At 42.8% G+C, this 19,162-nt stretch overlaps 1 protein-coding gene across 3 annotated transcripts in view; it reads right to left on the bottom strand.

The window, feature by feature from the left end:
• Positions 1–19,162, bottom strand: part of lrp4 (low density lipoprotein receptor-related protein 4) — a 161,737-nt gene that overhangs the window by 24,660 nt on the left and 117,915 nt on the right. For all 3 annotated transcript variants that reach the window (XM_050046201.1, XM_050046209.1, XM_050046218.1), the window contains exons 9-15: positions 18,473–18,598; positions 17,881–18,015; positions 17,306–17,431; positions 16,600–16,830; positions 14,781–14,937; positions 14,006–14,223; positions 3,688–3,864 (exon numbers count right to left, since the gene is read on the bottom strand). In XM_050046201.1, coding sequence (XP_049902158.1) covers positions 3,688–3,864; positions 14,006–14,223; positions 14,781–14,937; positions 16,600–16,830; positions 17,306–17,431; positions 17,881–18,015; positions 18,473–18,598 — 1,170 coding nt within the window. The remainder of the gene's footprint in view (positions 1–3,687; positions 3,865–14,005; positions 14,224–14,780; positions 14,938–16,599; positions 16,831–17,305; positions 17,432–17,880; positions 18,016–18,472; positions 18,599–19,162) is intronic.

The following is a 19,162-nucleotide window of genomic DNA, read 5'->3' as shown; positions in this document are numbered from 1 at the left end:
AATATATATATATATATATATATACGGCCCGGGGGCCAGAACCGGCCCACCAAAGAGTCCAATCTGGCCCACTGGATGACCTTGCACATGTAATAGTGATGCACTTGTGAAGGCTAAGAGGTGCCAGGTTTCGTGATCAAGGTAAAAATCGAGTTGTTATTTTTTTCATGTAAAATTTTTCACCCTGACCAGAATGTCAGGATTACTACACAGGAGTGGAAATGTACAGAAACATGCACATTTAATAACAGTGTGTCGTCGACTGACTGAATGTGGAAACCTGAGAAATATTGTTGAAATTGAATTTATTCTTCTGAAGACATCACAGGCTGCTTTGTAAATGGATTAGCGTTTTTATAATGTACTTCTTTAAAACAAAAAAGGGAGGTGTTTGTTATGTATAGGACATTATGCAATGGTTTTACTGGTCCGGCCCACCTGCGATCAAATCGGACTGCATGTGGCCCGTGAACTAAAATGAGTTTGACACTCAGGAATATGCTTATTCAATAACAATGTCCCCTCCTAGTCTTGATCCGGCTCATCTATCTATACATTTTTATTAAATATACATGTGGTAAATAGGGGAGGTGCTAATCCAATAATAATTTTGTGAATTAAATAAGCTTTTGAGTGAAATTTAACCAGCAAATAAAGACCATATTTAGGAAATATACTACAATGATGATAGCTTTTCTTACTATATGTCGAAAACTCTGTCTGTGTGTGTGTCTGTTCCATGTTTTTCTCCTCACTGACTTGGTCAATCCATGTGTAATTTGGCACAGTGGTAGAGGGTCATGGGAGGATGCCAATGAAGCAATATTACATCAGTTGGCCAAAGGGGGGCGCTATAGCAACCGATTGAAATTGCAAACTTTGAATGGGCATATCTCATGCCCCATATGTCGTAGAGACATGAAACTTTGCACAGAGATGCCTCTCCTCATGAGGAACACGTTTGCCTCAAGAACCCATAACTTCCGGTTATATAGATTTTCCGCCATTTTGAATTTTTTGAAAAACACTTCAAATGGATCTCTTCCTAGGAAGTTTGAGCGATCTGCATGAAACTGGGTGAACATAATCTAGGGACCAATATCTAAAGTTCCCTCTTGGCAAAAGTTGGAAAACTTACTAAAACTGAGCTTCTATAAGGCAATGACTTTAACTATCTGCCTTTCAACGTGCTACCTCAACTACTAATATACAGTTTTAGCCCACTAACTATCCCACTATTGGCAATGATACTACTGTACTTTCAATAAAGCAATTGTGCTATCAAATTCACAAACACTCTGTCTGAACACATTGCTCTTCTTAATGGGTTCAGTTGACTATTTAATCTGCAATTTCCTATGACCTGTATCCCAAACACACACCATGTGAAACTGTACGTGGGCAACTGTGCACTCAGTGGTTATGGACTAGTAGGTTTATGATCTTGGACCTTGAGAGCTTGTCTGTACACAGATTGTAGAGGCTTTATTATTGTATCAGAGGCCGAGAATTATTATTAGTATTTAAATTAGTATTTTACGTGTGAGAAAATCAAAGGACAATATTTTTCCGTTTTAAAAATACAATCAACTACACAGCCACTGCAGAGTTTCGGTCATCTGTTCTAAATGTCACACAGTGCGTCTGGATTTCACTCCAGCTTTGAAGCCTTTGTTCAACTGCTGCAGAGTTCAGATGTGTTCCACTCACACATGATTCACTGAATCTACACCAAAACAAAAGGAATAGTTCCTGACCTCCCTCTGCCAACACAGAGGCAGCTCATAGTTTATATTGGTGTCCGACTGTTAGAATATTTTATCAGCATGTCAACCAAAACTTTCTCTTGGCCAGAACTCAAGTTCAACACGGTGTGTTAGCAAAGAACACAAGTCTTTGTTATCATGCTGATAAAACACCTCAACCGGCCCGTTCACCACAGGGTCCAACACTACAGCAACAAATCATTCTATCAGCTCTGATGCTGCCACCATGTGGGAAAAAAGTCTTCACTTCTGTGCACAATAAAACCCTTTGAGAAGGCTCCTAGTTTCCGTGTGTGCGCCTCAACCCGCTCATCTTCCAGCCTCTAATGTCGAGTTTAATTTTTTGTTGTTCAGCATTTTGTTTTCCTGCCTGCTGCAAGTCAACATGATCTACTGCTGAAAGCTGCAAAAGTGGATGTTTTCAGAAATATTTCCATTGTTTTAACCCACAATTCACCCACACACACAAAGAAACAACCACAGACAGATTTGAAGGGATGTGGGATGAACCAGTGGCTATATAAGGAGCCTCTGAGCCTCATGAATGGAGAACACTGGTTTTCCTTTGCTTTCCGCTCCAGCTGAGATCATGTACAGTATAATATCTCTGCACGTCATTTCATCCATATATTGCACACCATACGTCGGTGTGTTTTTGTCACCAAAAAACAGGTGGAAACATCAAAATGCATTCATCTAAACCACTGAAACAACAAGTGTGTTTCAGACAGCTCATTGATGTCACAGCAGAGCTTTTCCGAAAGACTTTGAGTGCTACACACAACTACCAGCTCAAATTACTGATAATTTTGCGTTTTGCCTCTGACTGAAAAACCTTGATAAAAACACAGAATGTAACATCAATATGGGCTTCTGCCATTTCTCACTGCTGCTTGCACAAAGCTCAGAACTGTGTATTGAATCCTTCCACTGCAAAGCTATTGATTGCTCTATTTCAAGTCACTGTTTTGTGACCTTCCTGTCATTTGACAACAATGGCAGAAAAAATATGATCATCACACTGACACAGCCTTTGATAAAATGTGTCGAAAGAACTGCAGAACAGTTTGTTCTGGCTTCAACAATGTTGCAATTCAACCTTACATTTAATTTCACTCCCATCTGTCCTCTGATCCTCCCACAGAGGACCCTGTCTGCTCTTACTCAAGAAGTGTATCAATAGTTATTGCAAAATTTCAGGGAATTTTAACTAGGGCTGCTCCCTAATAGTCAACCAGAAAGGTCATTAGTCGGCAAGATTTCATTGGTTGCTTAGTCGCAGAAAAAACAAAACAACCAAAAAAAAAGAAAAGAAAAGAAAGAAAAGAAACTCTATCAAGAGCAGCCAAAATAAATCCAAACCTATATGACTGGACCATGTGGGACTTTAATTTGAAAGGACAGACACAGGAAGTTTCCACGCTCAGCAATCAGACAGGAGTCAGGTTAATTTCCAGGGCTGGTACCTGCGGTTATTCCACAGGCTAGTTAATAACATGTCGGGCAGGAAATCCAAAGTGTGGGATCATTTTGAGAAGGTGAAGGACGAACCCAAGGTGATATGTAAACTCATCTTCATTGGTCGACTACAAACATGACGTATCATCTGAAACATGGAAGTAGCTACATGCCCATTAGCCCACAGCGTCATTAACAGGCGGCTCGCTCAGTGTGTGACGTGCACTTGTAGATAAAATATAGGCCTATATTAATGAAGGTTCATTAGTACGGTTTTGTATTTCTCTGTAATGTAGCACAGTGTTAACAATGTTACTGATTCTATTCTTTCTCACACCTTCAACTCAAACCACCAAAATATATCATTTAATAATTAAATTAATATCAGAAACATGTGGGCGACTTGGAATATTCTTAGTCGGGGGCAGCTCTAGATTTAACAAACTTAAAATGTAGTACCGACCTGCGGGCTGTCTCTGGGGGTGCAGGGTGTGGATGTCCATGGGGAAGTGCAGCTTGTTGCGAATGATCTCCTGGTTCTTGCCGGTGAATTTATTGGCGCTGTTGATGCTCTTGGTGTGCCAGTCAGTCCAGTATAGGCTGTCCTCAAACACTGTGATGGCAAACGGGTGAGGTAGGCCTATGTAAAGAGACAAAAAGAGAGAAAAATGTCAGAAAGGCTGAGAGATGCTCGAAGCGTTTAATAAAACCAGAATCACACCAGTAACATTTTCCAGAAACAATGAGCTGTTTTTTAAGGGACACAAACAAACACAGGCGTTAAATCTGACACCTTTATAATGAACAAAAAATAATGATCCTGTGAAGTTCATGTGCACATTTATATCCAAACATTAAAAAGATGGAAAGAACAAATGCTGCATTTGGCTTGTTCCACCAACGCTCTCCAAACATCCTCCCATTCAGCGCTGTGGGCTTGGCTGATGTCATAGCGTCCCCATTTAGAGCTGCTTTCAATTACTCTGCCTCTCATTGGCCTGTAGCTGGTTTAGTTGTGGCCAGGGCGGCCAAAAGCAGAGACGCTCCATCGGTTTCCTTAAGTAATGTGACTTTTCCATCCAAATTCTGAGATTAAGGACGAGAACAGCCTTTAAACCCGGGTCGGACTGGTACAAGACACTGATACTGGACAGGAAGAGGCCAGTTCTCCTCTTAGTCTACCATGAAATGTTATTTACTTTGTAGATTTTGATTATTTTACTTGAAGACTTTAATCTGAAGGACAGTCATACTGGATATTCCAGATTTTGTGTGTATACAGTGTGCTCCAATCCAAAGAACTGGTGTCATTTGATGTCTAAAAGAGGCTTTTTGAGCTTAAAGGGGAACACCACCTCAATTAAGAATTCCAATGTGTTATTTCCATGGCCTAGGAAAGTTTAATCAATATTTGTAGGCATGTGTTTCTCTCTCAGAGCCAGAAACCAGATAAGTGGGTCTCAAACTTGTGAGTCACCAAGTATGAAGTCTGGAGCTGCTTCATAGACAATGAATGCGGACCTACAGAGTATTTGTTTTCTTTTTTAAACTCAAATGAGCTTTACTCTACTGCAGTGTTCTCAGTTCTGAAACAAAAAATGTACCCATATACTCAGAGCAATCCCCTGGGCGCTCTCTGTGTCATCTAGAACATCTTTACCGATTCATTGGGATGCACGATAATATCAGCATGTCATCAGCCAATATCAGAATCAGAATCGGCCAACATGCTTTTTCTTATTTTGCACAATGAATAAATATTACAAACATTGAAAAGTGGTATATTTCATGTCTCCATCTGCTGGTGGGACATCATATACATGTATAATATGATGTTAATTCCACTACAGAAGAGACTTGATGATCACTAAAATTAAGTGGGGAAAAAATGGATATATCAATAACAGTATTGGTAAGTTTTTATTTTGGATTTTGGAGAGTTGCTCATGTTTACCTATATTTTTTTACTGTCTTTGACCACTGGAATAACATGTATGAATTTTGAAAATGGGCGTAGGTCTCTTTTAAGCACAGAATACTTTGGCGGACATGGGACTTTTCTTATTGGCCTTGTTGTGTTGAATATTTCAAAAACAGGATGCCATAAACATTTCAAAGTAAATGAGAAATAATCAAAGTTACAGTTATAACAGTCTTGCTCAGTGGTTCCCATCTGGTCCAGCCAGGGGGTCCAGATTCTCCCATAGTCACTAGTTAAGGTCCAAACAGTTTAATGTATTCAGCATCATACTTGCGTTTGGACATGTCGTCCAGCTAGTTTGCTGTCTCTGTCAAGGAGCTGTCCGTTAGTCACTCACTCTATAGCAGGAAACGGCACTTCAAAATAAAAGCTCTGTACCGAAAATTCACTATACTTAAAAATAAAGTGCGTTATTTATGAACTTGACATGTGGCGAGTCACTTGAGGTGCATTCAGAACAGACTCATGACCCACCAGTTGGGAACCACTGGTCTAGCCGATGTCACTTTGTGTGACATTTTGTCCCGCCCACTTCAAATCAGTAAGAAGAATGCAGAGAAAACATAAATACAAGAATCATTCATGTCTAAAATCCATGTGTCATTGCTGTACTTTTTGGTACCTAAGAGGTTACAGCGCATGTGGCACTACTGCAACGCCCCTGGTTTGAATCCACCCCTTCCATTTCCAAACTGTCTCTAGTCTGTCAAATATGAAGGCAAAAATGCCTAAAAACAATCAAAAAAACAAAAAAAATATTTATTACAATGTGTTGTTCCAACTTTGGCAGATCATAACGCGCTCCTATAAAAACCCACTGCTTGTGGTAAGTGAAGCTGATTGTGAAAATAAGTTTCAGGCCTTTGGCTACATTTAAAACTTAAACTGAGGCTTTGAATGTCTGACTGTTTTTGTCTTTGTAAAAACTATTCACTTGTGTCCAAAAGCATCAGTGTTCACATCCTCTATCAGTGCAACCCTGGCCTAAATACTAACATGTGTAACAGGGAACTCCTCGCAGATTTGGCTCCGCTGGGAACATCTGCTCGGGGTGACTCCTCCACACTCGTCCAAAAACACATTCTCTTTCTCTCTCCAGCTTAATCCTCCACCGGTGAAGTAGCTGCAAAACCAGTGTGGACGAGAGCGCTAAATGGCTGGAAAAAGTGATTTCTGTGACTACACAGGGCAGCGGCAGCGGTGGTGGTGGTGGTGGAGGTGGTAGTGGTAGTGGTGGTGGTGGTGGTGTGGCAGGCGTGCTGGCGCAGGGCTTTTAAAAACAGTGCTGCTCATTTAATGACAGTGTTTTACAGCACGGCACAAATGTCAAGTGGTAAATGGCTAAAAGTGGAGAGAGACCAGAATGATAACGAGCCACGAGGACCAGAGTGATTGTGTGTGTGTGTGTGTGTGTGTGTGTGTTGGAGTGTAAAGCTCAATCATTCAAAAGTTTTATCATTTTAATCTTTTTATGTATTTTATGAGCAACAAACTATTTAGTAATGCCTATTTGGTTGGCACGTACATTAGTGCAGAATGTATTTTACCTCAGTTTACCCTCAGAAAATGTTTCCTAATAGCTCAAAGCTTTGTTCAAAGTTGGAAGTAATTAAATTATCTAGAGCAGGCAGAACTCTTCATGAGTGTTTTTCGCCCCCTCAGCAGCAGTTTGTGGAGTTTGAGTCCCTAGCAGAGTAACTGATCAGATCACATCAATGGATGAGAGGAGCAGCTGCTGCAGAGGCCCAATTATTGAAAAACGTGCGCTAAAGTGCCCTCTTGGCAGCCACAATGCCCTCCTGGGAGCCAAAACGCGCGCTAAAGTGCCCTCTTGGCAGCCAAAGTGCCCTCCTGGGAGCCAAAACGCACGCTAAAATGCCGTCTTGGCAGCCAAAATGTGCGATAAAGTGCCCTCTTGGCAGCCAAAGTGCCCCCCTGGAAACCAAAACGCGCGCTAAAGTGCCCTCCTGGGAGCCAAAACGCGCTAAAGTGCCCTCTTGGCAGCCAAAGTGCCCTCCTGGAAGCCAAAATGTGCGCTAAAGTGCCCTCCTGGGAGCCAAAACGCGCACTAAAGTGCCCTCCTGGGAGCCAAAACGCGCTAAAGTGCCCTCTTGGCAGCCAAAGTGCCCCCCTGGAAGCCAAAACGCGCACTAAAGTGCCCTCCTGGGAGCCAAAAAACACACTAAACTGCCCTCTTGGCTGGTTAAAACATTACTGTTGCAATGACTTTTATGTTGGGCCCTTTTCATCTATATTGAGACAGAACTATATCTCACAGAACCAGTTTGGATTATCACCATATTAGCACCAGATAATATGGTGTTAAAATGCACTAGAATACAGGAAATGGCATCTACTTAATTGAAAATGTTCCAGGGGAGGACCCCCAGACCCCCCCAGGGATTTATTTCTTTCACACATCCATGTCTCTGTGTGTTCTTCACAGTCCAACGTTGAATCTACACAGTTCTCGTGGATGCTGATCCTAACTACAAACTAACTTGAGTAGTCTGTCTAGTTACTCTGTTTTAAGGCTATATAATGTGCCATTTGTATAACATATAAACATGTCTAAAGTGCCCTTGAAAACACACAGAACTTAGTGCCCTCTTCAGTGGCGAGAACGCGCTGTATGTGCCCTTTTTTTTCTTTTCGCCCCTGCCCTTCAAAAAGTCTATGCACGCCACTGGTGCAATGAATAACCCAACGGTGCATATATTCCAACATGAGCTCCGAAAACAGAAAATCAAAACATTGCGGTTGATGTTATCATAGCAGCCAGCTATGAATAAATGAATGACGTACAAACAAAAATTACAAACTGTACTTCAGAAATGCCAAAGATATGTAGACACAGTGTCACCAGTACAGTTTGTCCACCACAGAGCATTGACAAGTTTATTTTTTAACTGTAAAATGTCCCTCTCATTACTCGTCTTGATCACAGTAATTCAAGAACTAGTTGGTACAGTTCACTCCTTGGATCCCATCTATTAAAATGTGGATGTCACAGACTGTTGCCCTGCAATGCTCAAAGAGGTGGGTGTCTGATTTTAATTAAAAGATGGACAGATTTTGGAAGACATGGAAAACACTTTATGGGCTGCCTGTTTTTTTTTTGTTTTTTTTTTAAATTAAAAAAAATCTGTATTAATTTATCAACTTGTTAGTGATGTGTTGTATTTAATTTCCTGTGGACTTGGACCTTGATGACTACAATTGCAATGCATGCCAAGCAGAAAGCTCCAGGGCTGATAAATGAAGCCAATGCAAAAAGTACCAAAAACTGCAGTTCCTTAAATGGCCACTTGAGGCTGGCTCCAGAAGAAGAAATGTCCAACTTTACAGCAGAAATAAACAGGTTTACAGCCTGGTACAAAAATCTAATTTGGTCTCTACAGCTAGTTCCCTATTCATGACAGCTTTACGGGGGGTGAACATTTATGTAACGCACCCGTTTGTATTTTTGTTTAAGGCTTAAAGTTGTGCATATTTAAAGGCAGGGCCACATGAGTGACAGGCTGTCTGCGAGGCGTTGCTATGGTCTATAAGACAGATCCAGCCCTCACTCCTCCAGAGCTCCACCCTCTTGTCCAGAAATGATCACTTCTGGCTCCAAAAAATTAGACTTTTACATCACGGTACACCTTGAAACCGGTATATCGCTGCAACCCTAGACCGCACAGGGAACGAAAACTTGGCTTTTTCATTCAATACTAAAACTGGACATAAACGTGTGGAGGCTTCTTTTCTCCATATTGTATCTGCCTACTACTTGCACCCGAGTAGGGTTGATTATTATAATTGCTGATACAATACCTGAGTTTTGGTACCAATCCCAAAACAATATTCTGGATTAAAAAACAGACAAAATCATGATTCAAATCAGGAACCGTTTGGTCAGAGAATATTGAAAGAAGTGCAAAGTAATTTTGTGAGTTATTACAAAAAATAAACAGTAAAGACATCTGAAATCAATGTGTGTAAAGTTTTCCGTATCGTTCCTCCACAGACAGGTCCAGGTGTGTGTGAGGTGATACCGGCTGAATGTGTGTGTTTTCTGATCTTATCCTAACATGAGGGAGACAACAGTGCACCCTCTTCCTTCCTCTGAGTCATCCACATCTACGAGGCGCCTGGTTTTGATACGGTCACCTTCTTCTTTATCGTCTCTGCACCCCCCCCCCCACTCCTACCCCTCCTGCTCCTGTTTTCCGGGACAGCTGGAGGAGCAGCTGCAGGCCGACAGGGCATCAAACGTCCCACCAGCCTTCACAGTAATGTCCCCTTTAACCTACATGTGGCACTTCCCAGTCCTTTCACGCCTCGCCTGAATCTGTCACACTCTCTATCTACAGGTCATTGGTGACACCTCACCTCCAGGTGGACAGAAAGCTGCTCAGCTTACAGAGTGATGGACTGCGACATGGAGAAAGTTTGGTGGTAAACTGTTTGATGTTTCCTTCTTGAAACACATTCCTCTTTAAGCTAACTGGATTTTTGTCATTTACAAAAAGACAAACCAAGTAAAACTACTGTGATGCTATTTTCTGTCGTGTGTGTTTGTTTGTGAAGCTGAACAATAGAAAAGCTCACCCTGTCTAAACTCAGAACTTCTACTGGAAATTTAGGCATGACATTATAAAAACATCATTAAGAAATAGTTAATTGATTGTTAATTACATTTTAGTTAATAGTCATTTTACTGTTATTAATTTGTTTGTTCACAGTAAATTAACTATTAATTTACCATTTATTAATAATGGTTATTACAAAGTGTAACCAAAATGCATACTTAATAATTCACAATATTGAAGCTGAGAGGATGATGTCATCACAAAAATGGTAATAAAACAGACAAATTAATGAAATAAAATGAATCATGAAAACTAAAAGTGAGTCTTGGTCAGCCCTGTGTATGATTTCAGTGGTGAAGGAGACCTATACAGACCATGGGTCTCATTTATAAACATTGTGTACGCACAAAACGAGGCCTGAAAGAGGCATACGCCACTTCCCACACAAAAGTTGTGATCTAAAAAAACAGTAGGGCTGCATCGATTAGTCGACTAATTGATGACTAAGACTATTAAACTAATCTGTGACTATTTCAGTAGTCGACTAATCGGTTTGAGTCATTTTTCATAGAAAAGTACTATAAAAGTGCCCCAAAATACTCTTATTACGGCTTCTTGAGTTCAGATATTGGCAGCTTTACACACTCTCCATGACGGTGAACTAAAACCCTTTGGCGTGAGTATGAAACAAGACATTAGATGACGTAATTTTGGGGTTTGGGAGAGACAGACCGACATTTTTCAACATTTTAACACATTTTTCGATAAAATGATTAGTCGACTAATCGAAGAAATAATCGACAGATTAGTCGACAATGAAAATAATTGTTAGTTGCAGCCCTAAAAAACAGACTCGACGGGACAATCTTTAACTCATGTCTGCAAACATTTTGGAAATGGGAAATTGGCGACGCAGATGAGGTGGGAGCCTGATTGTAGAAATTGTTGAATATTTTTTTGCACACGCCATTATTGGCTTTTGTCTGTACGTCCAAGAACGAATGGCTATAAAATAATTTTGGTTCGGTGGCTCAAGTTGCTACGCCAAAAATAAATTGTTTTAAGGGGTGCTGTGGTCTAAAAAAGTTTGAGAACCACTGATTAAGACCAAAACACATTTTTAAAAAAAAAAAACTAATCACATTTTCTTTTCTTTTCTTTTTTTTTTTTTTTAAGATATTTTTTTGGGCATTTTTGCCTTTAATGCACAGGACAGGTAAGTATGAAAGGGGGAGGGAGAGAGAGAGAGGGGATGACATGCAGCAAAGGGCCACAAGCTGGATTCGAACCCGGGCCGCTGCAGCAACAGTCTTGTACATGGGGCGCCTGCTCTACCACTAAGCCACTAACGCACCCTAATCACATTTTCAAGCCACTGTTCTGACTTAGTGACACCTGGTGGCAGTGTCAGAAAGCACTGTGGCACACTGGCCACAATTGACACAGTGTGGATAGTCATAATCCCCAGAGGATGAGTCATCCTCTCCAGAGGAAGCACCTTTTCCACTACTTTATCTCCATTGTCACTTTCAGGGAATAATATTACCTCTGCACACTTAATATCTCAATCTAGTTGGCCAATTCCCATAAATTTAACGAGCACATTACTTCCCTCCAGAGGAAGAATGCTTTATATTTTTATGACCTCACAGCAGAGTAGACTTATTATTGTAATAGGCAATAACTGTGTATGTTAGTGAAATTTAAGACTTTATGTTAAGACCTGTTGTCCACAAGGGGGCATTGTTCTGCTGGTGTCTCAAAATGACTTCTTATAGGACTGACTGGAGGTCCGGTGTATCGTCATGCAGCAGACGACTCATTGTGAGACATCACTGCAGTAAACAGCATTTGTCCTCAGGCAGATGTACTCTATGATCACGCACACACACACACACACACACACACACATACACAAACAAGCACAAGGGAACACACACAGCCCCTTCTCTTCTCTTCCCCCATCTGCACAGGTGTGCAGACTGGATAGCGGCGTTATCCGTGACACCCGCCTCCTGTCCGGCTCCAATGACAGAGGAGCTGGCACACATCCAGTTAACATGGTCTCTCTCTCTCCCTCTCTCACACACACACACACACACACACACACACAGAAAACTATAGGTGTAGGGACATAGACACTCGTTAACATTCCTGGACACAGAGGCTCTGAATGTAACTATGCACACACTCACACACAGACACAGACACACGCACACACACACGCGAACGTCCCATTTGTCCGGCGTGTTGTCTGAGCAAACAGAGGCTGTGGAGGAAGGACAGGGCCAATTACAGCCTTTTATCCTGAGAGCACACATCATTAAGGAGAGCTCACAGGGCTGATGGCGCGCGCACACACACACACACACACACACACAAACACACACACTCTCATCAAACATTTCCCCTGTCCCTCTCGCTTTTCACACTCTTAAACACTCTTGATCGTCACTCACTCTTCCACACTTGTTTCACTTCATCCGGGAAAAAAAAAAGAAAGGTCCCAAACTGGAAGCAGCTAAACCTGATAAATGTACAGACGTAATGGACACATCTTACTGCAACACGAGGCCTCAGAGGAAGGCCACAGTGTGTTTGTGACTGATCAGTACTCTGCCTTCTTACGTCTGGAAATGCCAGATCCCCACTTTAAGTGCATACACACAGCGTGGGCTTCACTGTAGGAACCAACAACATAAACAGAGGCACGCACAGCTTTACATTGTTATTTATGGAGTCTGTGTGTGTGTGTGTATGTCAGTGGTAGGCACATGCCTATGCTCTTTAATGGAAATATGGCATTGATTAACTCCACATGGTATAATGAAGTAGCATCAGCATGCTACATCTTATATCTATCCCCTTGTGTGTTTGTGTTTCTTTGAGTGTGTGTGTGTGGTAATTAATGAGGATCTGAAGTCCCGCCAGACCTCTGCACACCACATCTCTCCTATTACTCTCCAGCTCACTCAAAGCTTTCAATGAAAAAAACAAGGCACCAGAAATATGGTTGGAGATGTTTACATTTCTGCTACACCAATCCTGCTTATTGATTCTTGGTTCCAGTGTGTCACACACACCAGAGGCCTCATTTCTGTGATTCTTCCGTGCTTCCCCCGAAATATCTAAACCAAGTGCCAGATAATCTCCATCAACAATGAGACCACGGTATTATGGGTTGTCTCATCCTATCTGCCTGGACTTGTGCTGAAATATTGCAGTTATAATTGTGTTAATGCAAACATAACATGTCATAGTGTTACAGCATAAGTAGGGATGCTTGATACATATTGGGCCGATAAATTATCAACCGATAATGGGACAGTTTTATAACTATGCATTATTCGTTGACTTAACAAGGGAGCATCTATACACCTGACACAGCAGGTGTTGGTACATGTACCTTTAAACTTGGTTTGCGAGCCGCCAATAAACACAGAGAAGAAGAACAACAACTGTCTAGAGGGCAAAACATGTCGCGGTGTGGACATCTTTCACAGTTCCAGAGGGAAACAACAGGATTGCGCTGAGGGTCTGATCGCCGACCACCCGACACCAGTTAGACACAACGCTGAAGGACCATCTCCAGAGAGTTAGCACGAGCTAATTAGCAGCAGCGGCTAACATCCAACACCAAGCTTTTAAAAGGCTCATTATCGGTTGAAAAAATCCGTATCGGTGCATCCCTATGAATATGTAAAGGTTTCCACCAGCCAGCCATAAGGCTTTTATTGTGAAGCAGCTGCAGCCTCCTCTAGCCTTTATTGTTGAAACTGGCAACTGCAGAGTCCTTATGTGTGGAACTGTATCTTCATTAAAGATATGGAAATTTTCGGTATAATTTTGCAATGTTCTTTTAAAGATTAACAGAGAAACAGCCACAGTGAGCTAATAGAGTTGCAGGCAACAGGTGCTAACCACAGTTTGAGCCATCATTAAAAAGCATTTTACCAATTTTGTTGTACTAATAAACACCTGTACTGCGATATCTGGGAGAGTTTATGAATGTTTCAGCCCCATTATTTAGGCACCAGCTCCCCTCCATCATAAAAACCTTAAACATGTATGAAACTGTCAAGGAAGGAAGTGGAGTTGTACGTCTATACTTTGCTCTACAGGTATCAATAGCAGAACCAAAAAGCTTGTTTCTTAACAATATGTCAGCTCTATCTGCAACAAACAATTCTGAACTTCCTTGGTGCTAGACCCCGGGGGTTTACCTTGGCTGATGACGGCCTTGCGATTGCGTCCATCCAAGTCTGCCCTCTCGATGACATGGTGCTTGGCGTCCACCCAGTACATGCGGCGGCCAGCGTAGTCAATGGTGAGGCCGTTAGGCCAGAACAGGTGTGTGTCTGCTATGACCCGCCGGTTGGAGCCGTCCATGTTGGCGTACTCGATGCGAGGTGTGTTGCCCCAGTCCGTCCAGTAGATTTTACTGAGGTGGAAAGTGGGACGGTCACAGTTAGTTTACTTGTTGTTTACTTATTGTTCACTTGTTGTCAGGAGGTAAACAGATTGCTGTCAGGATTTAAGACACAGCTGGGGCCTGATTAAATAAAAAGTCTCCTCTGTCCTCGACATTCGTGTCCTCCTCATCATCATTCATCTGCTCTGACCGACCTCAGAGGGGAGAGCTACTTTTTTTAATATATTTTTCAATTATCCCATGCAAATGAGCTGCCTAATAAGCTGAATGAGTTTTCCAGCTTAAAATTTCTCTGGGGCTTCATCTAAAACTCTTTCCTGCCACTGCAGCATATGAAGCCGGGGATGAAAACACACTTAACTGCTGCCCCTTTCATGAAGTACTTGTTCCACACAGATGCTCGCCTGTGGGCACTGCTGTGCTGCCAAACTTTAATCCCTGCTCTGCTGCTACAGTACAATACAACTGGGACACATCCAGAGGGGATATGTATATATGAGTGTGTGTGCATTTGAAACCATCTGTAGTGAATTATACAGTTTGGGTGTGTGTGTTTGGACTCGTACCCCTCGATCGGGTGCAGAGCGATGGCTCGGGGCTTCTCCATGTTCTGCCACAGCAGCACCTTGCGGTGTGTCCCGTCCAGGTTTGCCACCTCGATACGGGACGTTCCTGAGTCTGTCCAGTACAACTTGTCATGGATCCAGTCTATGGCCAGTCCACCTAAAGAGAAAGAAACATTTGAATGTTGACAGAATATGGGCCTATTTTATATTAAACCGTGCTATGTCATGTTTTACAACAGTCATTTTTAAAACTGTCTCCACTAGTGCAGTGTCAGTTCAAAACGTGCCTGTTCGGTACGGACTGATTGCTGATTGCAGCTTTCTCTAAAGCCGCTCATCCAAACAACTTCATACTCAACACTGTGCTTTGCTGGGTCCTAATCAATACACCTGCCATGACATCATTGCATCCCCCAGCAGCTGGAGTATACACATCCCTTGCTAACAGCTAGCTATTTGGGATCAGGCTATTTCCAGGAATAAAATACTCATTCCAAAAGTTTGATTACTGATGCTTGAAATGTTGCGATGTGACATCAGCTCTCTCTGTCTTCCTCTGTTCATTCATTCATTCTCCATAACCGCTTATCCTGTTGGGGGTCATGGGGTAGCTGGAGCCTATCCCAGCTGACATTGGGCAAGGGCGGGGTCGCCACTTTATCGCAGGTCTGAAAGCGATAGATATAGATAGATATGGACTGTGGGAGGAAGCCGGAGAACCCGCAGAGAACATGCAGACACCCTGGATTCTACCCAGGAACCCTTTTGCTGTGAGGCGACAATGCTAACCACTGCACCACCCTGACGCCCTCTTCTTCTGTTCTTAAATGTATTGTGGCAAGTGACGGGGAGCGAGCTGTACCCAGAACGCAGTTCAGTGGTGTAACAGTTAAGAAGGGTCCCCTCTCAATACACAACGCACCACTAATTAATATGTCCCGTAGATCTCAAGAGTTCCCATTCAACACTACAACTTCCTTGGATCATCAGCAATACACCCGCCAAGTGTGAAGTCGATCGGATGAACTGTTGTCAAGAAAATTGAAGGACAGACATACATAGAGAAAGACAGATCGACCGACAGAGACTTTTTCCATTTTTAGTTAGCTGTACGTCTTAAACACAAAAGATCCGTGTTGGCAAATGAGCTTTAAGTGTATCATCAGTGGTTGTATTTTCCACTTTGGACAGACCAGGTTGGCTGTTTCACTCTGCTTCCAATCTTTATGCTAAGCTAAGGAAGCTAAAATACAACTTTAGCTCAAAGCTTGACACAGATACGAGGTTATTATCGATCACCTCTGTGTAAGTTTTGGTAAGAAGTGAAATAAATGTATTTCCCACAATGCTTAACTATTCCTTTAAGTGTCATTTCACTGTATGTACTATTTACTTTAGTCTCCATGTACATGCTTTTACAACGTGTGATCTGAACACCACGGCAGTAAAGTTTAAAAAATGTAAGTTAAAATGTAAAGAAGAAAAAAGTGGTGCCAGAGAAAGTCACTAAAGACAAAACAAACAAGAGGGTCAAACAGACCAAGAGGGACACAGAGAGTACATAAGAACCAGAGATACTGAAGCAAGATGCAAGAAAGTAAAGAAAAAACATGGAGAGTGGAAATAAGACAGAAAGACTTGAGTCTGAACAGCATTGATGTCATACTGCTGAACTCATATATGAAGAAGGTGATTGATGAAGTGAGTGGGAGCAGAGTATACTTGGACAGAGAGCAGCCGAGTTTAATAAATGGGATGAATGACAAATGGGCCTGTTGTCCTACATGTGAACCTGCATCCGATTGGCTGCTGTACCCACCTGGGCTCTCCAGACCAGTGGAGACGACCTCCTCCACGTTGGAGCCGTTGAGGTTGGCCTTCATGATGCGGTCCAGCGTCACGTCGGACCAGAAGACCAGCTCGCGACTGTGGTGGAAGTCCAGGGCGATGGCGTTCTCCAGGTTGTTGAGCAGCAGGGTGTACTCAGAGCGGTGCGGCAAAACCTGACGGATGTCGATGCGGTTGGCGAACAGCAGCACCGGCTCTGGACCTGAAGGAGGTCGGAAAGACAATCAGGAACAATGTGAATTAAAGTGGAAAAGAAAACAGTGAGAAACCAAACATGAAGTGAAAGTTGGAGAGTAAGCAAAGAGACAAAAAGTCTGAGTTAGTACCGATGGTCACTTTTAATAACAACAAGCATTAATCTCACTGGAGGTGAAGGTCGGGGTCCTGGCAGCTGCCTGACAGACAGTCCTGACCTGGGTTTAACTCTGGTGTGCCGCAGATTGATGGGCTGCTGTACCAGGCCTGCACTCTACCTTCACTGCATTATCTAAATCTAGTCCAGACCCTCCGAATGAGCCAACCTCATTCTGAGTAAAGACCCCGGAGCAGAGGAATGGATACAGTTACCGCTGCAGCAAGTATAAACACTACGCAACCGTGTTTTTATTGGAGGTCAAACCCCAGCAACTTCTCTGTGGTCACATGTCAAGGTTGAAATAAAGTACAGTGGTTTTTACCCAGAGCTTTGCAGCTGCGCTTGTCAGGTCGGAGCTCGTAGCCCTGGACGCACCAGCACTGGAAACCCCCCTCTGTGTTGGTACAGCCCTGGCTGCAGTAGCCTTCTTCGGCACACTCGTCCACATCTGGAGCGGGAGCAGAGGACAAGAGGGGAGGGACAGAGAGACACTGGCGTCAAACTCCTGCAGGGTTAACAATGATTTCAAGACACAGAGCATGTGCACTGAGAGGGCTGAAAGGTGAAAAACTCATTCGCACTTTTGGAACACTTCCTACGTCTCGTTACGCCCCTTAAATTCTAAATTAATTTCTTGACCTTGCAAAAACACTCGCAGAATGTGGAAACGAAGATTATCTCTCCATGAGATTCAAAATCCTGGCAATAAAACTTTAAACTCGTGGAAGTAATCCCAGATTCAGGTCCACACCAAATTCTAATCAATAAATTCTCAGCCTAAAACTTAACTCTCCGGAAAGTTCCATGGAAATATTTTTGGGAGATATCCTGCTGACATAAAGACAAACTGACTAACAGAAGGAACTCTCTCACACACACACACAAACACAGTAGTACCCTGGCAGGCTTTGCCGTCGTCCATCAGTCGGTATCCAGTGTGACAGGTGCACTGGACCAGTCCTCTGACCATCTGACACTTCTGGGAGCAGCCTCCGTTATTCTGGTTACAGTTGCCCTCGCTGGAGCGCGGACCTGCATGCGGCGCGGAAACATTACAGGAACATAAACACAGCATGCTGATTCAGTATAAATACAACCACACGCTGTAAAAAAGTATGACTCATCTGGTGCAGAGCCTTGAAATATTTTAAGCCTGCGAGCAGCGAGGCCTGAGGGTGGTGATATCGGGCAGCGTGGTGCAGGCTGAGATAGCTCAACAAACACAGGCCAGATTGCCATTAAATTACTTTGCAGACAGCTTGACCTTTCCTCGAGTGCCACCTAAATCTCACCTTGACAAACATTTTCATGCCTGCCACGAGAATTTCAATTAACATTCATTAAGTTTAATCAGTCTTAATGACTCAGACATTGCTATGGCAGTCTTAGCCCTTCAAAGTAAGTGTGTTGTCAGACTCATGCATGCTCTAAGGGGAAGATAAAGGCTGAATTTAAAGACTTAACATCCAGATATACTGTATCAACTCACGGCAGTCATGATGTGGGTGTTCGTCAGTCCCGTCTCCGCAGTCGTTGACCTCATTGCACACCTTCCTCTGACCAATACAGCGTCCGTTCCCACACTGGAACTGATCAGGAGCACACGGGGGACTCTCTGTGGGAAGGTATGATTAAATATCCCGTGAGACAACAACTGTCTTCACACTCTGCAGTCCCACACACAGATAGAACAATTATAGCATCAGCTCTTTATCTCCCACTCTGCTCTTCACTTAACAAATTGTTACTCATACATGACACGTTGCAGAGAAAAAAAAGTGGTAGCTTTGAGTACACCTCTATTAAATATGAGAGCTTAAGTGTTTTATATTTCCACTAACTTCCCCTTCCACATGAGGCCCACCACCTGAGTATATCGTTATATGTAACTGTTTATTAACCATTTATCTGAAAGTCTTTGAGCCCTGTTTCCACATGGCAGTTCAGTTCAGTTCAGTTCAGTACGCATTTTTACTGTCTCCACTGTGAAAAGTTGTGGATGGTACCAATAGAACCGTTCCTTAGCGTCCCCATGTTTGGTCCCCCCTCTGTTGGGGTACCTAGCACACAGATCTGGTACTAAAAGGTGGAGCTGTGAACGCTGCAGTCTGAATGGTCAGTAGAGGACGGTCACTCTGCTCAGGGCTGAGTTGTGGCTGGTTTTGAGGCTCATGTAACC

This window comes from Epinephelus moara, chromosome 1 (genome assembly GCF_006386435.1).
Source record: "Epinephelus moara isolate mb chromosome 1, YSFRI_EMoa_1.0, whole genome shotgun sequence".
Lineage (NCBI taxonomy): Eukaryota > Metazoa > Chordata > Actinopteri > Perciformes > Serranidae > Epinephelus > Epinephelus moara.
This window is presented reverse-complemented; position numbering and strand designations above follow the sequence as displayed.